The sequence below is a fragment of the Pseudonaja textilis genome, chromosome 3, assembly GCF_049901715.1.
Source record: "Pseudonaja textilis isolate UNSWEBS1 chromosome 3, rPseTex1.2, whole genome shotgun sequence".
NCBI lineage: Eukaryota > Metazoa > Chordata > Lepidosauria > Squamata > Elapidae > Pseudonaja > Pseudonaja textilis.
In genome coordinates this window covers 199,972,968-199,995,420 of record NC_141992.1, presented here as the reverse complement: position 1 = coordinate 199,995,420, position 22,453 = coordinate 199,972,968, and the positions used below count along the sequence as shown (strand labels likewise).

At 54.7% G+C, this 22,453-nt stretch overlaps 1 protein-coding gene across 3 annotated transcripts; it reads left to right on the top strand.

Annotated features, from left to right (window-relative positions):
• Positions 1-637: 637 nt before the first annotated feature.
• LOC113451643 (casein kinase II subunit alpha-like) lies at positions 638-20,768 on the top strand. 3 transcript variants are annotated; one of them, XM_087931891.1, is made up of 13 exons: positions 638-793; positions 7,021-7,156; positions 7,904-8,015; positions 8,632-8,733; positions 11,170-11,220; positions 12,918-12,977; positions 14,779-14,862; positions 15,476-15,586; positions 17,897-17,998; positions 18,982-19,082; positions 19,189-19,337; positions 19,632-19,721; positions 20,241-20,768. In XM_087931891.1, exons 2-13 carry the CDS (start codon positions 7,056-7,058, stop codon positions 20,354-20,356), a joined length of 1,179 nt encoding a protein of 392 aa, XP_087788017.1. In that variant the 5' UTR covers positions 638-793; positions 7,021-7,055; the 3' UTR covers positions 20,357-20,768. The 3 variants fall into 3 exon arrangements, with proteins under 3 accessions (XP_087788017.1, XP_087788018.1, XP_087788019.1); XM_087931892.1 differs by having other exon boundaries at positions 6,995-7,156; XM_087931893.1 differs by having other exon boundaries at positions 6,960-7,156.
• Positions 20,769-22,453: the final 1,685 nt, after the last annotated feature.

Genomic DNA, 22,453 nt, shown 5'->3' with positions numbered 1-22,453 from the left:
AGGGCAGTGTTCCAATATCTGAGGGACTGCCCCGAAGAAGAGGCGGGTCAAAGCCCCCTAAGGCAGGAGAAGAAGAAACGATGGATGGAAACCCATCGAGGAGAGAGAACCAGCCTAGAACTAGAAGCTCCCCGATAGAAAAATCAACCAGCGGGACGAAGCTTTGGGGGCTCCAACACTGGAGGTTTTCAAGAAGAGATGATTTGTCTGAAATGGTCCATGGTTTCCTGCTTGAGCAGGGGGTTGGACTAGAAGACCTCCAAGGTCCCTTCCAATAGGATAAGGTTCTGTTAATTCTGTGTCTCCGATTCATGCCCACATCACCCCCTGGATTTATCTCGCTCTTGGGGCCCCCACCTAGAAGCAGCGTTAGGATTCCTCTCACCTCGCATTCCCCAAGAGCTACCTGAGAGGGAGGCGTTCCATTTTCTAAATTGTTATCGCAGCCAGGTAAACTTTTTATGGAACGGAGCCTCCAGGGGTGTAAGAAAGAACGGCTGAAAATGACAGAAACGATTCCTTCTCTCTTTCAGGAACGGGGCGATGCCCTAACCGGATGCCTGGGTCCTCGGAGCCACCTCTGTTTCTGCCCCCCTCGTTCCGGATGGAGTCTGGCCGCTGACGGTGTGGGAACACCCCTGCCACACCTTCCGAGCACCGCGGGGGGGGGGCAGCCTTGCACCCCTTCCTCCCTGACACCCCCCCCTCCCCACCTGCCTGGAATGCTGTATGTGCCTTGCTCTGCCTCTCGCAGGACAGTGCCCCGTGGCATTGGGGCGACCCACTGAAGCAGGTACACCCCTTTTCCCTCCTCCTGCTGCTGCTGCTGATCTGGGCTCCCTCGAGGCGTTGGGGGGCAGAGGTGAACTCGGTCGTGCATTGAGCCCAAGTTGTTACGTTGTTGTGTGAGACATTTGAGAGAGGGGGCGGCTTTCCTGACCCCGGAGCCCATCCTAGGGAGGTGAGGGGGGGCTGTTATCGTCTTTTTTTTTTTTATGCAGGTAGTCCTCGACTTAGGACCACAACCGAGGGCAAGGTTTCTGTGGTTGAACGAGACAATTCTCGACCGAGTTTTGCCCCGTTTTTATGACCTTCCTTGTCACGGTTGTTAAGCGAATCACTTGAGTTCTGAGGTTAGTAACAGGGTTGTGAAGTGAGCCTGGCTTCCCCGTTGTCGGAAGGTCCCCAAAGGGGATCAGGTGGTCCCCCGGGACGCCGCTGCAACCGTCATAGATACGAAGCAGATCACACGAGGATGCCACCGTGGTCGGAATGGTGAAAAGCAGCCCTAAGTCGCTTTTTCCAGGGCCGTAAGTTCAAACTGACCATTCGAACTTACGGCCCTGGAAAAAGCGACTTAGGGCTGCTTTTCACCATTCCGACCACGGCGGAATTGTCGTAAGTGGAGGACTACCTGCATCCCATCACTACAGGTTTGGTCAGGGAACTTCTCTGGATCTTCATTGTGAAAGTGGAATGTCAGAGAGCTTCTTAGGCCATGAATTGACCCTGCTCTGCCTGCAGCCCCTGGGCGTCCCTGGGTCATCCTGCCTGGTCCCTGGGCGTCCCTGAAGGGTCAGCAGAGGCCCCCCGACTCCAGAGGCAACCAGTGATGTGCTCAGCGAACGGAGGCTGCAATCCTGCCGTTGCGGCTTTTTTTCTGGGCTCATCTGGGTGCAAAATGTCCCTTCAGTTTGATTTCACTCTATTTAGCATCTGGTTTTGATTCCTGATTCAAACTCTGCATATTATTATTGCTTTCTCCCTTCTCCTCCCATTTCATGCTTTAGATTTTAAAACGGCCCTGGGACTTTTCTCTTCAGCTGCATGGCCTAAAGTTTCTCTAAATGTATTTTTTATTTTATTTATTTTTATTTATTTATTTGTCAAAAGCTTACAACACAACAGAAACAAGAATAAACCTAAGTTTAAATAGAAGAAATAGGAACTAATAATTGGGGACAATAGGACAGGGACGGGGGGCACGAGGGTGCGCTTATGCACCAACCTTACCAACCTCTTAGGAACGGGGGGAGGTCCATAGGGGTTAATTTCAGGTTAAAGGAGTGGCGGGTCAGAGGATGTAACAGCAGAGTCAGGTTGTGCGTTCGAGACACTGACCCCTCTGTCGCTGAAATTATATTTCCTGCAGTCGAGTTTGGAGGGGTTTACATTTAGTTTATATCTGTTTTGTGTTCTTGTGTTGTTGTGGTATGTATGTTCCAGAACCGTAAAGCCTACAAATTTGAAATTTGGCAGGTATGTTCCTCTTGGCTTCTAGGTGTTCACTAAGAAAGGGTTTTTCAAAATTACCACCAGAGTATTAAGTATTTCCTTTATTATTATTATTATTATTATTATTATTATTATTATTATTATTATTGTTGTTGTTGTTGTTGTTGTTGTTGTTGTTGTTGTTGTTGTTGTCGTCATGCTGTGATGCTAAGGAGTTCTACTCTCCCTCCCCCACCTAGAAAGAAATCTCTTCCAAATGCAAAACACAAGCAGAGGAGCGGAGGTTCAGTCTCAGTTTTACTTTCACAGTTTAGTCCAGAACAGTTGAGCTAAGCCGCGCCCAGGCTCCTTGCTGTCTCCTCCTTGCTCACACCGCAAATACTCTGCGTGAAATATTTGAAATGGAATATTTGTATTTGAAATACTTCCAAACAGCTCTCAACTCTCTCTCTCATGCTGACAGAACGCTAGCCAGACGAATACCGATGGATGCTGGTAGGCGTAGGCAGAATTCCTCCCCCCCCCTCCTATTTTCCTCCCCCAAAACGAAGCCCAAGCGCATAGTTTCCTAGCGAAGCCCGGGGATGCGGCTGGCGTGTATGCTTTGTTTGAGAGCAGGGGTGCAGGCAGCTTTGAACCCTCTTCTGGGGAAGCGCAAGAGGGTGGACTTGTTTACCGCGTAGATGGAGTCGCCCAGAATCTTATCGGGCTGGAGCCCTCGAGGCCTTGGCTATCGCTCTGTGGTAGATAAGCTCAGAAGCGCCAGGTCAGCCCCGAGGTGTTATCTGTTGTTGTGCCAATGTGCGGCTGTCGTGTTTGCCTAACTTTCTGCGGCTGGACTCTTGGCGAAAGGCAGAGGCGGAGGAAAGAAAAACGGGAACGTGGAAGGGAGTTTGGAGGATGTTTTCTTCCGTTGTCCTTGGTGGGTTCCCACTTTAAATCGGCGCCCCTTGAATCTCTCTGTGCGTGTCCGCACAACCAGGCGCGCGCGCACACACAGGCACTTCCCGAGTGGAAGCTCATCGTGACATGCCAGGTTGCTTTCTTGGAGCTGCGGCCCGGGCTGGGAACGTTTGCGCAGTGGGTTTTCGACGCTGTTGCGTCACCGAGTAGAGCCCCGAATTTCTCTCGTGAAGCGAGACAGACGAGTTTGGCCCCATTTTGCATCCTTTCTCACCACAGTTATTAAGTGAATCACTGCAGCTGCTGAGTTAGTCTCACACGGTTGTTAAGCAGATCCGGCTCCCCCTTTTGCCTGTCATAATGGCCGCAGGAGGGGATCCCGTGACCCTGGGACGCCGCGACGGTCGTAAACACGAGAGTCAGCTGTCCAGCATCTGGATTTTGATCACGCGGCCTGGACTTCCTCGGGGTTTTTTTCCCCTCCTTTGTGAACGTTTCCCTTCTCACCTACAGAACTTCAGAACTAAAGAAGCTGTTTGAAAGGGCAGCAAAACGTTTTCAAAGGAAAAAAACCCAAAGAAAGTCCAGTTGCCTTTGGGGAACAACCGGGAGCTGTGAACCTCCGTAGACCTGGGCTGGGTTGCATGCAGGCCGGTTCTCCGGCTGCAGCCGTGCCTGAGCCTTCCCGGGTTTCCTGGTCGCACAAGGGCTCCTCAGCCGCCTCACACACACACACACACACACTTTGCCTCAAGGCAGCTTCTCTTCTTGACTTCATGGGCCTCCTCATGGGCGGAGAGAGTGTGTGTACGCGTGGGGCTGGCCGGGGCAAGGCTGTTCCGGTCAGGCAGCCTCCCTGCGGGCCTCTTGGGAAGGCAGCCAAGGGCACCGCTCCTTTCTCTCCGCCCTGAGGGAGCGTTGCTGCAGAAGAACACCGTTGGGAGGGACCGTGGAGGTCTTCTAGTCCAGCCCCCTGCCCCCGCAAGAGACCCTATGCCCTTTCAGACCCAATGGCTGCCCAGGCTCTTCTCAGAAACCCACAACTCCCGCAGGCAAGTCGCTCCACCGGTTTATTGTTCTCACGGGCGTAAAATGTCTCCTGAATTCCAGGTTGCTTCTCCCCCCCCCGGATTCGTTTCCACCCGTGGCTTCTTGTCCTGCCTTTTTGTCTTGCTTTCTGGGGCTTTAGGGAAGAGGTCGAGCCCCTCCTCTTGGGGGGCAGCCCCTCCAAACCTGGAACGCGGCTATCCTGATTGATATCACGGTTCTCCTTGTCAGGAAGTTGCAGGTGGCTTCGCTCCTTGGTTCCTAAGGGGAGCAAGGGGCCGGTTTTAAGTTTCCGGGTGTTACCCTAAAAGGGGACCTGACCTGAGGGGGACTCCCATTGCAGCCCTGGTCAAAAGGGCCCAGCAGAGATTAGACTACCTGAGGCTTCCCAGGAAACAACAACCGGATGGAAAACTGCTGGGGACCTTCTACCGCTGCACCAGAGAGAGCATCTTAACTTACTCCACCTCTGCATGGTTTGCCAATTGCACAGGGGCAGATAGGACAGCACCCCAGAGGGTGAATGTCATTGCCCAGAAGATCACGGGTTGCCCTCTCCCCTCTTTGGAAGAGCTTTAGAGCTCCTGCTGCCTTAAGAAAGTTCAAAACATCCTCAAAGATCCAACTCATCCTGGGAACCTTTTTTTTTTGAACTATGACCATCTGGCAGACGGGACAGAATAATAATAAAAACAAGGACAAATAGGCTAAAAAACAGCTTCCATCCCAGGGCAGTTAACTCTCTTGAATGCTGCTGTATAGTGCAACATTAATGCAATATCAGGGGTTTTCAATTCAATTGTGTAGAGTGTGAAGGATGTGTGTTTGTGTTTTATTTTCATGGTCACGATGTGTGCTGAAGATGGTGTTTGGTTTCCTTGTAGGAGGTGCAATGACAAAAGTCAGCTAATACAACTAATGCTAATGAGTTGCTTCTTGTGCTGCCTCCAGGGGCTTTGGAGACTAGGTTGACCCCCTCTACTTCGGGGCAGCCCCTCAGATATTGTAAGGTGGCTCTCCGGTCGCCCCTGGTCCTCCTCTTTGCTAGACTGGACACACCCAGTCCCTGCAATCATTCAGCCTCCAGCCCCCCCGAATCCTCCCGGTTGCTCTTCTCTGCGCTCTTTCCGGAGTCTCCGCCTCTTCTTTACATTCTGAGGACCCCAAGCGGGGGGCCGTATTCCAAGTGGGGCCTCCCCCCTCCGAAGGGGACCAAACCCGTCTCCCCGTTGCCTGTCTCGGCCGGCCGGGGCTCAGCCAGGAAGGGAGGGGTCCTTTCCTCCTTCCCGGAAAACTCGGGGCTCGATGCCCTAAAGCAGCGCCCTTGCCAACCCTTGGGCCCCCAGGGACCGGCTCCGTGGAGGGGCGCCAGAAGGGGGACAGGTTTTGTGTGCTGCCTGCACCTCGTGGGTGGGGGCTTGTCTTGTCTCAGGGCTTGGGCTGGACCGTTCAGGCCGGCCCTCTTCCCCAACCTTGCCGGTCTAAGCAGCCCCAAATCCTGAGGGGCTGTGGGGCTTTTTGGACCCCTGAGCAGCCGCCTCGGTTCCTCCTGCGTGGCTGGAGCTTCCTCAGAAAGGCCTAGGCCACGGAAGGAAGTCGCGCGGAGGAGCACCTGGGGGCACACCAGATAATTGGAAAATATTGGATTGTGCTGAAATGAGTAGATTGACATTTGAAATTAGAGAACAAGAGGATAAACCATTTTATGAAGTCTGGGATCTTTTTTATCAGTGGTTAGATAATAAAACATAATAATAGAATATTTAGAAACTTAGGATATAATGAATATATACTTTCTTTTTCTTTTTTTTCCGTTGATACTATTTTTATAAAATTTTATTCAGATAGATTTGGTATGATTTTACGATTTTTATGATTTGTTGTAAAATAAATTAAGTAAATTATAGTTATCTCGTTAAAGTATGAATTAATAAAACTATAGTCAAATGATTGTTCAGTAATGATACTAGGTTATACAATTGTTGATTGATAATATGAGTTATTATGTAATATAATTATATTAGTGACTAGGAAATGGATGCACAAAAACAAAGTGGTAAACCAACCGATACGCTGTTTGTAAATCTATGAAGGAGGAGGATGTTTTTATGTTTTATGTCTTATGTTTTTTGTGTTTTTGTTTGTTGTTAAAAATCAATAAAACTTTAAAAAAAAAAACACCAGATAATTTAACGGATAGCAGATAATCAGAGTTGGAAGGGACATTGTAGGTCATCTAGTCCAACCCCCTGCCCAAGCAGGAGACCCTGCACCATTTCTGATAGAGGGCAGTCCAGTCTCTTCTTGGAAGCCTTCAATGATGAAGTTCCCACAACTTCTGTTCTAGGAGTTGATTGTTCTCCCTGTCAGAAAATTCCTCCTTATTTCCAGGTTGAATCTCTCCTTGGTCAGTTTCCATCCATTCTTCCTTTTCTGACTTTTGGGGGCTTTGGAGAAGAGCTTGACCCCTTCCTCCTCCTCTCTGGGGCAGCCCCTCAAATATTGGAAGATGCTCTCCTGTCTCCCCTGGTCCTTCTCTTCCCTGGACTAGCCAGGCCCAGTTCCTGCAACCCTTCGTCATATGTTTTAGCCTCCAGTCCCCCTAATCCTCCTGGTCGCTCTTCTCTGCACCTTTTCTAGAGTCTAGGGTGGACTTCAACTCCCAGAATCCCCCAGCCATCCCTTGTGCTGTTCTTAATGCTTGCCCTGTCAATCAAGCCTCTTCTGGGTCTTTTCCCCTAGGGAGCCAACCCCCGCCCCCCTTTTTGTTTTAGGGGAGGGACAGCCTCGTTGTGCCTTGTTTGTGCAGGTGATCGACCTCCCGGCTTGTTTCAGAGCGACTGCAGTGGTGACCGTCACCCTGGGACAGCATGTCGGGCCCGGTACCCAGCCGAGCGAGAGTCTACACGGACGTCAACACCCAGAGGCCTTGCGAATACTGGGACTACGAGTCCCACGTGGTGGAATGGGGGTAGGTGGCGGTGGGTGGGTGGGTGCTGCAGAAGGGTTGGCAGGGGGTTGCTTCTCCCCCCCCCCCCGTGGACCCCCGAAGGAGCCAAGCTTTCCCCCTGCTTGAGTTGGCGGTGGTTTGTTGGCCCGGCCTGCCTCGCCTGGGCTGCAAGGCCGGCCCAAAGATTGGCCCAGACAGAGAGGCAAGAATGCACATGCGAACCAAGCCAGGTCGCTTCTCTGTTGCCATATAATAGGCAGAATTTTGTATTTATCTTGTCACGTTTATGTAGCGGGTACATTGGAGGTGGTGTATACTGTAAGAGCTGCGTGCAACGAAACGTCACTTGAACGTATGCCGCACATTCAAAGGGACAATAAAGTTATTCTGTTATAAGAAGGAAGGAGGAACCCCCGTAATTCTGAGATTACGAGTTCATCAGAAGCCCTCTGAATGGTCCTCTCTTTGCCCCCCCAAAATAATTCCTGTCCACTGTATATTTATCTTGTCGAGAAGCCTCCACCCCCATTTGCCCCACTCAGGTGACCCCAAGGACACAGATCAGCCCCTGAGTGGCCTCAGTGACTCTCTCCAAGAGGGGTGTCCAACTGGATTCCTTCCATCAGCCTGGGGATCCTGCAGCAAAGAGAGCGAAAAGGAGGCCCCTGGGGGATCTGCCAGCCCTGGGGCAAGGGGGGCAGCCGTGCCAGGGGTCCAAGGGAGCCTCTGCCGGCCTAAACTTCCTTCTCTCTCCCTCGATTCCCACAGCAACCAAGACGACTACCAGCTCGTGCGGAAACTGGGTCGTGGCAAGTACAGCGAAGTCTTTGAAGCCATCAATATCACGAACAATGAGAAAGTGGTGGTGAAAATCCTCAAGGTGGGTGGTCAGGTGGCACATCTGCGGGGTTTGGGGGGGACGTTCCTCCTTCACCCAGGCCGCCACGGGCAGCGGGCGGGGGGGAGGGGGGAAGATCCAGGCTTGGAGTCGCCGTAACCCTCCCCTTCCCTCCCAAACGGGGCTGATCCTAGCAGCGCTTCTGCAAAGAACAGGACCGAATGACAAGAGCCGGAAGGGACCCTGGAGGTCTTCTAGTCCAACCCCCTGCTCAGGCAGGAGAACCCTATAGGCCATTTCCGACAGACGGCCGCCCGGCCTCTTTTTTTCAAAGCTTCCAGGGGTGGGGAGAATTCCCCACTTGGAAAAGTTTTTAAGAAGAGGTCGGACAGCCCAAAGTTGCCGGATGGGAGCAAAAGCTTTTAAGCCGGCCAGGGGAATCCGCTCCTGACGGGGAACCTGCCTCCTGTCAGCTACGTGCTGCCTAACATCGCCTGTGGTCCTGCTTAAATGTTTTCAGTTGGAGGGGCAGGTTTAGTTGCATGCCGCCCGATTCAGATTGGGAGGGGGGGCAGGAGGCGTGGGGGGGGGGGTGTCTGGTGGGCCGGCAAAGGCCCCCGAAGCCGAGCGGTAACCGCAGCGGTGCTTTTCCTTTCAGCCGGTGAAAAAGAAGAAAATAAAGCGTGAAATTAAGATCCTGGAAAACCTCCGGGGGGGGCCGAATATCATCAACCTGCTAGACATCGTCAAGGACCCTGTGGTAAGGAGGGGGGGGCTTTTCCTGACCCCCACCCCCCATTGCAGAGGCTGAGCTGCCGGGAGGGGCTTCCCAGCAGCAGGCGGGAAGGGAAGGCAGGGCCGGGTCTGCCGGGGAGCGGGGCTGGTTCTGGGTCCTGGGGGGGGGGGGCATGTTTGGGTCCAGAGCTCCCCCCTCCCCCCCCAAAAAAAACATTGGAAGGTGTGGCTTTCTGGAGCCCGACTGCTGGCAAGGGGGAGGCTGCAGTCTGGTGTCCACCCTCCCTCCCTAAACCTGGAACATAGAATAGAGTGACAGAGTAATGGAGCTGGAAGGCACCTTGGAGGTCATCTAGTCCAAGAGTCGCCCACCTCTTGGACCTCAGGGACCACCAAACTGATAATTTTAAATCCCGCGGACCAGAGACCCCCCTGGGAAAATCCCCCAAAAAGTCTGCAGGAAAATCACCCACCCCATTTTCCTACTGATCCATCGTTCTTTATTTGGGATCTCAGGATACCATCTCCAGCTCCGTTCTCAGGAGGGAAGAAAGAGAGAGACTTTTGGCTTCATGCAAGGAAAGCAGCAGAAGCGGCAGAAGTCTTTCTTTCTCTCCCCCAAATTCCACCAGAAAGGAGTCTTTGTGAGACTTGTCATGCCTCTTGGAGCAGGAGGCCTTGCAGGGTCCCAAAGACTCATTTCTGGTGGAGTTTGGGGGAGAGAAAGAAAGACTTTGGCTGCTTTCCTTGCGTGCAGCCAAAAGCAGAAGAAGAAAGAAGTGGAAAGAAGCAGCCCGGTGGCCAGGCCAGGCACGTGGGGTGACTGGGGCAAGTTCCCACCCTCCACACTTTCCCCCCTCCCCTCACTACCATGTGTTCACAATGCGATGCAAGCCTTGTGTTCCCATGTCGGCCATGTGGGCGGAGCAGCGTTGTGTTCCTGCGCAGCCTGGATTAATTGTTTTTTTGGGGGGGGGGGACATTTCTCTGCAGACCACCCAAATTGCTGGGTGGTCCCGACTACAGGTAGTCCTTGACTTACAACCACGATGGAGCCGCCTGACATTTCTCTTGCTGAGGGAAACTTTGGGGGGGGGTCTTGCCCCATTTCCCAACCTTCCACTGCAGTTAAGTGAATCCCCTCAGCTGTCAAGTTAATACCACATCCTACAACTCTGGGACACGGCCACTGCCATAAGGACAAGTCAGTTGCCAAGCGTCTGAATTTTGACCCTGGGGAATGCCGCAACAGCCCTGAGTGTGAAAAATGCTTGTAGCTCCCTTTTTGCAGGGACGGTGTAGCTTGGAATGGTCGCTAAATGAACCGTTGCAAGTTGAGGGCTCCCTGTAATGGAGGGAGGCAGGAGGCCTTTCTTCTGGCTCCAGAGGTCAGGCCTCACTTCTGACCCAGGGCCACTGGACTTAGAATAACTTTATTATATAACTTTCTTTCTTCCTGCGCGAGTCTCAAAGAGTGACCACCTCCAATTATACACGACACAAACGTGGCTAAATTGGTTGAGTTTACCAACGAAATCAAATCCCATCTTCTGTGTTCATTATGACTGTGAAAATAAAACACAAACACACATCCTTCACATTCTATACCCGTGGTGGCAAACCTTTTTGTTGTGGTGTGCTGAAAGCCCTGCGCGCGTGCGTACCATCCTCCACAATGCAGTGCGCCCTGCCTCCTTTGCACGTGTGTGCGTGCAACTTCCCCCGCCCTGCCCCCTTACCTGCACTGTGCAATGCGTGCACCTCCCAGCTGATTTTTCAGCCTGTTTGAGGCCTTTTTCACCCTCCTGGAGGCCGGAGGGAAGCCTCTGCAGCCTTTGGGGGCCGAAACACAGGCCCATTTCGGCCCTTCTGGTATTTCCGGAAGGCTCATTTTTTTCGGCCTGCAGAGGCTTCCCTGGAGCCTCCAGGAGGGCGGAAATGGCCTCAAAGAGACCGAAGATCAGCTGGGGGGTGCGCCCGTGCGCAGTGCAGGCTGGGGGCCGTGTGCCCACCCAGATGGCTCTGTGTGCCCCCTGTGGCCATAGGTGTGGCATCACAGTTCTGAACAATTGAACTGGAAACCCCGGATATTGCATGAATATTGCACAACACAGTAGACTTCCTGCCCTGGGATAGAAGCTGTTTTTCAGCCTGTTTGTCCTACGTAAATAAACACAAGACCACCCCCCACTTTCCTCCCTAATGGAGACCAGGCCCAGCTCGGGGGTCCCGAATGGCGGCCCCGATCATCGGTTTGGGGGCCCAGGACTTCCCGCCGATGCCTCCCCTTCGCTCATGTCCCAGAGAAGGACCGCGGTCAGCCAAGTGAAGAAAAGCGAAAGGAAGACGGGAAGATCCGGTTAAACCTCCTTTTGCCTTTTTTTTGTTGTTGTTCCTTTGTTTTCCTTTTTTCATCCTGGCTGCTCTTTGCTTTCCACCTCCGGACCGCCTGGCGCTGCAGTCTCGGACCCCGGCCCTGGTTTTTGAACATGTCAACAACACCGACTTTAAGGTGAGGAAGTGCTGGCTGGAGGAGTCGGGGTGTCGCTGGGTCTGGGCTATAGCCCTGGACTTCAGCTCCCAGGCTGGACTTCCTCCAGGACTGGACTTCAGCCATAGCTCTGCCGGCTGGGGAATCCTGGGAGTTGAAGTCCAGTCGTGTTCAGATGGCCGCGGTGGCCTGGAGCCCCTCTGGATCCAGTTCTTAATGGTTTCCTGAACTGGGAGGAAGGTTTCACTCCCAAACCTCCCTTGCCTTCCTCTCCTTTGGTTTGCGCTTGAAGTCTCAGCGCTGCTGCGCGCAAGGGGAGAGGGAGGGCAGAGATCAGAGCGAGGGCAGGGGTGAGAGGAGGCAGCCCTGGGCAGGAGGCCAGTGGGGGAGAAACGGTGCCATTCAATGAAGGGCGCCCCTTCCTCCTCCTCCTCCTCCTCCTCCTCCTCCTCCTCCTCCTCCTCCTCCTCCTCCCTCCTCCTCCTCCCTCCTCCTATTATACCGAGTTCCCAGGAGGAAGCTCCCCAGGAAAGCAAAGCGGGTCCCTTCCAGCCCTTGGAGTCTGAGGTTTCTGTTCCACAGCAGGATGAGAGTCAGATAAGAATCAGATTAAGAGAGTTGGAAGGGGCCTTGGAGGTCCTCTAGTCCAACCCCTCCCCTCGCCCAAACGGGAAGGCCTACACCGTTTCTGACCGAGGGCAGTCCAGTCTCTTCTTGGAAGCCTCCAGGAACGTTGAAGCTCCCACAACTTCCTTCCTACCTACCTACCTACCAGATTAACAGAGTTGGAAGGGACCTTATAGGTCATCTAGTCTAACCCCCACCCACCCAAGCGGGAGACCCTACGCCGTTTCTGACCGAGGGCAGTCCAGTCTCTTCTTGGAAGCCTCCAGGGATGACGAAGCTCCCACAACTTCCTACCTACCTACCTACCAGATTAACAGAGTTGGAAGGGACCTTATAGGTCATCTAGTCTAACCCCCACCCACCCAAGCAGGAGACCCTACACCATTTCTGACCGAGGGCAGTCCAGTCTCTTCTTGGAAGCCTCCAGGGATGACGAAGCTCCCACAACTTCCTACCTACCTACCTACCAGATTAACAGAGTTGGAAGGGACCTTATAGGTCATCTAGTCTAACCCCCACCCACCCAAGCTGGGAGACCCTACACCATTTCTGACTGAGGGCAGTCCAGTCTCTTCTTGGAAGCCTCCAGGAATGACGAAGCTCCCACAACTTCCTTCCTACCTACCAGATTAACAGAGTTGGAAGGGACCTTATAGGTCATCTAGTCTAACCCCCACCCACCCAAGCAGGAGACCCTACCCCATTTCTGACCGAGGGCAGTCCAGTCTCTTCTTGGAAGCCTCCAGGGACGAAGAAGCTCCCCCAATGTCCGAAGGCAGCTTCTATTCCATGGGTGGATGGTTCTCCCTGTCAGAAAGTTCCTCCTTATTTCCGGCCTGAATCTCCCCTTGCTCAGTTTCCGTCCGTTATGATTCCTCGTCTGGCCTTCGGGGGCCTTGGAGAAGAGAGCAGGGCCAGTGGGGGAAAGTCTCTCCAGATTAAAGCAATGCAAGTGCAGAAATCGGGGCCCTGAACCCCAGAGCCCCCTAGAACCAGCCCGGGGGTTGGGGGGGGGTCCCCCTGGCCCCGTTTTCGTACTGGGCGGCTGGGGGTCTTTTGCTAACCGCCCTTTCCCGTCTTCTGCCCTACAGCAACTGTATCAGACGCTGTCAGATTTTGATATCCGATTCTACATGTACGAAATCCTGAAGGTAAGGAGGAGGCAGGTGGCCAAGTCCCCTCCTGGGGGGCAGGGAGGAAGTTGGCCTTCCCCACATGGGCAATTGGGGTCCCCACCCCGGGAATAGCCAGGAAAGGTGAGTTTGCCCACATCCCCACCCCGTGGCGTTTGCCGGGCCTCGTCCTGCAGCCCCCCAAGGGGCCGAGAGCCCAACGAAAGGGAGCCAGAGGCAATTCCAGGCCTCAGGTTCAGCCCTTGGCGGTGCCAGCTAAGTGGCGGCGGATCTGGAGCGGGCTTGGCAGAGCCGCCACCGCGGGATGAAGTTGGGAGCCGCTGCCCGCTTTCTAAGCCAGCTGGGTGCGTTTGCAAGGTCTGGGCTGGGTTTGCACTGGGTTTAACTGGGACAAAGAGACACGCCAGGGCTGGGTCAGTGGGCTCTAGCCCCAGGGCCGGGGTGGGGGGGCCGCGGTCCCTGTAGGACGGGTGGGCTTCAGCTTAGAAATGCCGGGCGTTGAAGTCCACAGGGCCTCAAAGGGACCACGGCTCTCCGCCTTCCCCGCCCTGGAGGCCCTTCCCTTCCCTCCCATTGGGCCATGAAACGTCCTGCAAAAAGGCCCCGACCAAGCCCAGAGAGCACCCAGGACCCCACCGTTGTCCTCCCCCTGCCCCTCCCCTGCCTCCCCCATCTCTACCTCCTCTTCCACCCCAGAAACCCTCTTCCCTTCTAGCGCTGATGTTATAACCTAGTTGGGTGATGAAATGTCTGCAAGAAAATCACCCAGCTCAAAGAATATCAAGGACCCCCCTTTCCCCTCCCCCTCCTCCCCATGAAACATCCTCCCTTCTAGCACTGATGATGCTACCTAGTTGGGTCATGAAAAGTCTGCAAGACAACCTCCAGGCTCAGAGAGCGCTAAGGACCCCACAGTTGCTGTCCTCCTCCTCCTCCTCCTCCTCCTCCTCCTCCTCCTCCTCCTCCTCCTCCTCTCCACCAACCCCACTTTCTTCTAACACTGATGATGCTACCTAGTTGGGTCATGAAAAGTCTGCAAGACAACCTCCAAGCTCAGAGAGCACCAAGGACCCCACAGTTGACCCCCTCCTCCTCCTCCTCCTCCTCCTCCTCCCTCCCTCCTCCTCCTCTCCTCCTCCTCCTCCTCCTCCTCCTCCCTCCCTCCCTCCTCCTCCTCCCTCCTCCTCCTCCTCCTCCCTCCCTCCCTCCCTCCCTCCCTCCTCCCTCCTCCTCCTCCTCCTCTCCACCAACCCCACTCCTTCTAGAACTGATGATGCTACCTAGCTGGGTCATGAAACGTCTGCAAGACAACCTCCAAGCTCAGAGAGCACCAAGGACCCCACAGTTGCTGCTCCCCCCTCCTCTTCCTCCTCCTCCTCCTCCTCCTCTCCGCCAACCCCACTCCCTTCTAGCACTGACAATGTTCCCTAGTCGGGTCATGCAATGTTTATTTTTACTTGCAAACGCTTCCTGGCCCAAGTAGGTAACATTGTCGGTGCTCCAAGAGCACCAGGGAGCCCAGAGTTCTCCTCCCCTTCCCCTTCCTCCTCCTCCCCCCTCTTTCTAGCCCTAAAGGTGGCTGGGTCATGAATCAGGCAAGCTCAGTGCCAAGGCCCCCTCCCCTCTATCCTCCCCTTCCCCCTGTTGCTGGAGCAGGGTGACCTGATCCCCGTCCGAAGCCTTTGGGCTCCTCCGAGTCCTTGGCCGAAGCGGCAGAGACAGCCCCGGCCGGCCTCGGGCAGCCTTCAGGGCTCCTCTTGGTGGGGGTGGGGGTGGGGGCATCCCCTCCCCTACCCAGCCGCTCTCCCCTCCCTCCCAGGCTCTGGACTACTGCCACAGCATGGGGGTCATGCACCGGGACGTCAAGCCCCACAACGTGATGATCGACCACGAGCACCGGAAGGTGAGCCCCTTGGCTGGGAGGGGGAGGTCCGGAGGGGCCCCGCCCTCCTTCGCTGCCTCGCATGGGGGGGGGAAGGAAGCCCCCCTACCCCCAGAAGGGAAGCAGTTGAGGTGGATGGGTGGGTGCTGTCTTTGAGCAGCTCTGTGGCCTCGTCTGCTGCGGAGGGTCTCCCTCCCAAAGGTCAGAGTTGCCCCAAAAGTGCCTCCTAAGAGGCCGCTGGACTTTCTGGGTTTCGTCTACGTTTCGCTTCTCCTCCAAGAAGCTTCCTCCGCTCTGAGCTCGTGTCAAAAGACTTTTGGGGCTCCGGGGCCTTGACGGCATCTTCTGACGGGCCGGCCCTCCTAGGAGGGGCTCTCGGGGGTCTCCAAGATTGGCTGCTTTAAGACTTGTGGGCCGCAACTCCCCGATTCTTAGGTCTTCAAGGGGCCAAGCTTGGAGACCCCTGTCCATGCAGTGACCCCTGTCTGTCTGTCTGGAGAGAGAGATTGATTGACTGACCGACTGACATGTCTGGCTCGTTCCTCCCGAGACAATTCTGAGTTCAGGGCCCCGAAGTTTATTTCATCGTATTTCTTCTCCGACTCTTCCCTCCCAATTCCACGGCCGGCTGCAGCTGCGCCTGATCGACTGGGGCCTGGCCGAATTCTACCACCCGGGACAAGAGTACAACGTCAGGGTGGCTTCCCGGTACTTCAAGGGACCGGAGCTTTTGGTGGATTACCAGGTCAGCCGGCAAACTCAGAATGGGGCCTGCCTGGGGACGGGGGGGGGGCAGGAGGAATCGGGGCGGATGGTGCCCCTTCCCGAGGAGAGGACCGAGCTCGGCTCTTCCGCCTTCAGCCGGCCACTCCCGGTTCTTCCAGTCTGTCCGTGGGCTGGGAAAGACCCGCCCCCCCTCCCTTTTCTGTGTGTGTGTGGGGGGTTTGCTTGTTTATTTCCTATTTAAACTTTGTTAGGAAGATCCAATTTCATCAAATACCCTTCTTTGTCCCAAGGAGGGAAGGTTAAGCTCTTCGTAGAGACAAGCTCCAACAGACAGGGGACTTTTTCTTTCTTTTTTTTTTCGGCAGACGCCGAACATTTTTGGTTTTTTTTTTAAACAAATTTTATTAATTTTAACAAGAAACAAACAGGACAAAACATCATCAAACACTAAAAAAAAAAACCGCTTTCCCATAGGTCTTGACAAAGCAGGTAACGCATTATTTTATATCACATTTTTCTAATTTATCTCATTTCAATATAAACATATAAATTTCATTTTTACAGATTTCACATTATTTCTCTTTACTCTTATTCATCTGCTATTCAATCATCACACTTCTATTTCCATTTTTGTCAATATCAGGCCCGTGACACAGGATGGCCACTTCACAGAGGTCTCCCAACCAAGTTTGGGCATGAGGACTTTTTTCTTTTTTTAAAAAAAAAAGAAGTCCATTCATATACATCAAATACGGAAACTTGATTGTCGTTCTATGAGTATTTCGCGCTTCGGGCGACGTCCAACTTATTCTGAGTTGCGGCTAGTTGGTCCAGCAGCCGTCGCTTGGGTCTGGGGAAGACCTTGAGCCACTGGGCCACCTCTGTGCCCAAGAAGTGTTAGTTCCACTTTATATCAGGGCTCTCCAACCTTGGCTACTTTAAGCCTGGAGGGCTTCAAATTCCCAGCCAGCTGGCTGGGGAATTCTGGGAGTTGAAGTCCTCCAGGCTTAAAGTAGCCAAGGTTGAGACCCTGCTTTGTATATCATGCCCTGGGAAGGCCACACTTGGAGTATTTCATCTGGCTTTGGTCACTGTAATATAAAAAAAGGATCTGCAGACTCTGGAAAGAGCAACTAAGAGGATTAGGGGGACTGGAGGCTAAAACCTACGATGGACGGTTGCAGGAACTGGGCCTGGCTGGTCTAGGGAAGAGAAGGACCAGGGGAGACAGGATAGCGGTCTTCCAATACTTGAGGGCTGCCCCAGAGAGGAGGGAAGGGGTCAAGCTATTCTCCAAAGCAAAAGAAAGAAAGAAAGAAAAGAAAGAAAGAAAGAAAGAAAGAAAAAGAAAGAAAGAAAGAAAGAAAGAAAGAAAGAAAGAAAGAAAGAAAGAAAGAAAGAAAGAGGAGGGAAAGAAAAGAAAGAAAGAGAGAGAGAGAGAGAGAGAGAAAGAAAGAAAGAAAGAAAGAAAGAAAGAAAGAAAGAAAGAAAAATCTGAGCAAACCATGGATGGACAGAAGACATGTCTAGTTTAAGGAAGAGAAGGACCAGGGGAGACAGGAGAGCAGCCTTCCAATATTTGCAGGAATGCTTGGGCAGGGGTTGGACTAGGTGACCTACAAGGTCCCTTCCTATTCTGTTATTCTATTCTAAATATAAAGAACGGTTGCAGGAACTGGGCCTGACTGGTCTAGGGAAGAGAAGGACCAGGGGAGGCAGGAGAGCATCTTCCAATATTTGAGGGAGGGGCTGCCCCAGAGAGGAGGAGGAAGGGGGTCTCAAGCTACTCTCCAAGGCACCCGAAAGGCCAGACGAGAAACACTGGATGGAAACTGAACAAGGGGAGAAGCAACCTGGAATTGTGGCTGAATTTGAGGCCAGCGAGGACAATTAGCCAGTGGAACAGCTTGCCCCTAGAAGTTGTGGGGCTCCATTCCTGGGGGCTTTCAAGAAGAGACTGGACAGCCCTTTGTTTCCAATGGGGTAGGGGTCTCCTGCTTGGGCACGGGGTTGGACTAGAAGACCTCTAAGGTCCCTCCCAGCTCTGTTCCTCTTCTACGGAAGGAAGACTCCACGAGGCCAGAGCCAACCTCCCTGGCGAAGTCCGGAGGGCGACAGGACCCTCCCCCATATTTGCAAGAGGAAGGACATCCTGGCAGGGCTGGGGAGGGTAAACGAGCCCCCCTCCCCCGAGTATCCAGAAGGGGGTGGGGGAAGGGGGACCAGAGATGGGGGGTGGGGGTGAGCTTCCCTCTGGGCCTGGGCCTGTCCGGCTGCTTGCGTCGCCCCATGGCCCCCCCACCCCCCCTCGCCCTGGTCTCTCCCACAGATGTACGACTACAGCCTGGACATGTGGAGCCTGGGCTGCATGCTGGCCAGCATGGTCTTCCGCAAGGAGCCCTTCTTCCACGGGCACGACAACTACGACCAGGTAAGCGCCCCCCAGCCCCCAGAACTGGCACCGGCCTTGCCCCCTCGGCCTCCCTCCCCCTCCCTCCCTCCCTTCGCCTTGGTCGCTCCGGGGCTCCTGCCCCTCCGGCCTCCCCAGCCTCATGGAGAGGAAGCCAGAGGGGGAGTTGGGGAGGGGGCGGAGGGGGAGGCCTGGAATGGTCCTCCTCCCTGGACACAGGAGGGGCTGCAGGAGACGCTTTTCCTCCTCCGGGCCTTGGTTGTCCCCACGGGGCTTTTCCCAGAAGAAGCAGCTGGACCTTTCTTTCTTTCTTTCCTTCCTTCCTTCCTTTTCTTTCTTTCTTTCTTTCTTCCTTCCTTCCCTTTCTTTCTTTCTTCCCTTCTTTCCTTTTTCCTTCCTTCTTTCCTTTTTCCTTCCTTCCTTCCTTTCTTTCTTTCCCTTCCTTCTTTCCTTCCCCCTTCCTTCCTTCCTTCCTTCTCCTTCCTTCTTTCCTTCCTTCCTTCCTTCCTTCTTCCTTCCTTCCTTCCTTCCTTCCTTCCTTCCTTCCTTCCTTCCTTCCTTTCTTCCTTCCTTCCTTCCTTCCTTCCTTCCTTCCTTCCTTCCTTCCTTCCTTCCTTCCTTCCTTCCTTCTTCCCTTCCTTCCTTCCTTCCTTCCTTCCTTCCTTCCCTTCCTTCCTTCCTTCCTTTCTTCCCTTCTCCTTCCTTCCTTCCTTCCTTCCTTCCTTCCTTCCTTCCTTCCTTCCTTCCTTCCTTCCTTCCTTCCTTCCTTCCTTCCTTCCTTCCTCCCTCCTCCCTCCCTCCCTCCCTTCCTTCCTTCCTTTCTTTTCTTATTTTACTTCCCATCCAAGAAGCTTCTTTGGCTCTGCAGAAGCCCCGGAGAAGCTTCCGGGATGAGAAGGGAAAGGTTTTCCCAAGAACGAGGGAGTCCACTTGCCTTTGGGGGGGGAACCCCCTTTGAGGGGGAGGCTGAGTGACTCTCCCTTCTGGCTCCTTCCCTTCCCCAGCTGGTGCGCATCGCCAAGGTCTTGGGCACCGAGGACCTCTATGACTACGTTGACAAGTACAACGTGGAGCTGGACCCCCGCTTCAACGACATCCTGGGCAGGTGGGTGAGTTGGCAGGGACCCCTCCCAGGCACTCTGTGTGTGCGTGCGTGCGTGTGCGTGTGAAGAGCGGCTCCAGGACCTTCTCCCCTTTTCCCTCCGGGCCAGGCATTCCCGCAAGCGATGGGAGCGCTTCGTGCACAGTGAGAACCAGCACCTGGTCAGCACCGAGGCCTTGGACTTCCTGGACAAGCTCCTGCGCTACGACCACCAGGCGCGGCTGACGGCCCGGGAGGCCATGGAGCACCCCTACTTCTGTGGGTAGCAGCCTCGGCTGGGGTCCCCCCCATTTCCCCCCCCGTCCCCCGTGTGCCTCAAGCCCCCTGGATTGGAGCTGTGTCATCTGGCGGCCCCTCCTGCAGGGGCTTCTTGGTCGGCCCTGCTGCTCCCGCCCTGCCACCCCGATGCCGCCCCTGGCGCTGCCCTCCTTCCCTGGTTCCCGGCTGGGCTCAGCTGCCCCCTCCTGGGGGCTGAGAGGGCCTGAGGCAGCCTGAGCAGGGGGAGCCGTCCACCTGCGTCACCGCTGCTTCCCCCTCTCCCTCTCCGCCCAGATCCGATCGTGAAGGACCCGGCCAGGCTGGCTTCCTCCACTGTCCTTTCCTCATCGAACACACCTGTCAGCTCGTCCAGCATGTTGGCAGGTAGGCCCCTGGGCTGTAGCTGGGTTGGGGGAGGGAAGGGGGGGCGTGCCAGCCGTACCACTGGGGGCTTTGGCTCCTGGGGGCTGTTCGTCCAGGGAAGAGCATGAATGAGCCTCCTTCCTTCAGCCCTTCTTTCCTCCTTAATCAGAATGGAGCTGGAAGGGACCGTGGAGGTCTTCTAGTCCAGCCCCCTGCTCAGGCAGGAGATATTTCAGACAGTTGGCTCTCCAGTCTCTTCTTCAAAGCCTCCGCTGATGGAGCAGCCACAGCTTCTTGTGGCGGGCAGTTCCACTGGAGTTTCTCCTTCGTTCTGGGTTGCTCCTTTCCTTGACTAGTTTCCATCCGTTGATTCCATCTTGTCCTGCCTTCAGGTGGACTCCCCCCTTCCTTGGGGCAGCCCCTCAACCCTGCCCTCGTGCCACCCCAAGTCCCCCCTTTCCCAGACCATCCGTGCCCAATTCCTGGAGCCGTTCTCCCTCTGCTTCTGTCTTCCTTTCCCTTCTCTCTCTCCTCCTGCAGGAATCGCCTCCATGGCAGCCTCTCAGCCAATGGGCAGCTTGGCCGCCTCCCCCGTCATTGCCTCTCCGAATGCGCTGGGCTCGCCAGTCCCTGCGGCCGCTGGAGCTCAGCCCTGACCACCGGGAAACCACGCCTGGCTTTGAGCACCGCCGTAGCCTCAGCTGTGGCCTCCTCCTCCTCCTCCTCCTCACCCCGCCTGCCCGCCTCTGCATGGCGCTACTGACGCCCGGGGCGGGTAGGAGGACGGCCAGGCGTGGCAGGGCGGAGGGCTCCTGCATCCGGATCCCGAATTCTTCTCTTTGTTTCTGTTGAGTGTGTCGAGGAGCCACCGCCGCCGCTGCTCTTCCGCCTCCTCTCCTCGGCGGGGCCACAAAGGCAGACTCTGGTTACAGGCAGAGGCTTCTACTCTGGGGTGATATGTGTCGAGTCCCGTCGGCTGCATTCTTCCCAGGAGGGTCGTGGTTAGTGATGCAGCTACAGTGTAGACACCTGAGCGGAGAATAAAATTTATTTTCTATGTCCCTACAACGGGGAGGTGTTGGGCCCTGCTTCTTCCTGGGGGAGGGGATGCCAGAGTGTAGGGTGTTGAGGTATTCCCCGTTAGGAGAATGAGTGCACTCAGGGAAACATAGTGAGAGCGGTGATGAATTAACACACAACCAGCACACAGATGCACTGAATAGTAAAAATGTAAGTTTTACTTCCTGTAAACGGGTAAAGAAAGTCCAACAAACAGTCCAAATCATACACGGTTAAAGCAGTATCATCAGTCCAAGGATAATCCAAAAACGAAGTTCTTTTCTTTACCAGTATCATAAACGAGTAAAAGGAGTTTGCAAACAGTTGCAAGACTCACAGCAATTCCAGCAGAATGACGATCAGGCAAAAGGGCAGCAAAGGAAATGCCAAAAGAACAAACCAGGTTTCTGGCTCCATCTTATGGCTGTTGGAGGAACCTCAGCCAATCACAATGACAACATTCTCTTAAAGATACAACAGTATTAAATGACTATCCTGGTTTATATACCGCCAACCCAACTGTTAGGTGACTATCATTCCTAACATAGGGGGCTCCAACTCTGGCTACTTTTGAGACTGGGGGGGGTTCCACGCCCAGAATTCCCCAGCCAGCCACGGAAGCTTCCACCACCCTTGTGCACATGCGGGCTGGGGAATTCTGGGCGTGGAAGCCCCCCAGTCTCAGAAGTGGCCACGATTGGAGGCTTCTACCGTAGCAGACACAAGAGAGACGAATGCTTTGAGGTTTTGGGGGGTCAAGACAAGGGGGCTAGAAGTGGAAAACCCAGACCTTGGAATTTTGTCCTGGTCTCCCTCCGTTTCCAGGCCTGGTCTTGGGCTCCTGTGGGTGGGGCACAGGGGAGGGAGGTTCAGTCCGGGGGTTTCTATGGGGCGCTTGGCGGGGTTTAGGGGGAACCGCTCGAGAGCTGCGTGGGGGCGGAAGGAGGCGGCCCCTTTCTGGTCCTTCAGTTAGAAGCTGCTGTCATTGGGGGGGGGGAGTTGAAAGGGCACTTGGCCCCCAGAGGGGGCATCCCTGGGGTGCCAACCCTGCAGCTCAGGAGATCCTGAACTCGGGGAGCAACACAGACTCCCCCCCAACACACACACCTTTCAGGTTGTCTTGGCCGCAGACCTGCCCCTGTCGGGAGTGGGACGCAGGGGTGTTTTCCTGCAACCTCAGTCCAGGTGTCCCTCACCTGGCACAATGGAGCCCAAGGTTTCCGTGGCGAGAGGAGGCCTGGTTTGTCTCGTTCCCCTCAATGGTCAACTAAGGGGATCAGGATTGAAACCGCGGAGACGAGGGGCGGGGAGGGAGGTCTCTGCAGAAGGCGGATCCCCGTTAACGGAAAAGCCCCCTCCTCATCCCTTCCTGCCTCGAACGGTTGAGGGCAGGAGGCTCCAACCTCGGCCACTTTACGGCTTGTGGACTTCAACTCCCAGAATTCCTCAGCCAGGGAGTTGGAAGTCCACAGGTGGGCTTCACACAATTTAACGACTGTTTCGCCTAGTGCAGAACCGAAAATGTGAGCAAGCCCAGCCGGTAGTCGGAACTACCAGTACTGGTGAACCGGTCCAAACTGGCAGTAGGCCGGTTCTGCCCAAGTTGTAAAGTTGCCAAGCTTGGAGACTCCCGGTTTAGGGCACCCTCCCTGCGTGCTGTCGGGCTTTGGATGCGACAAACGTGTAAATACCTG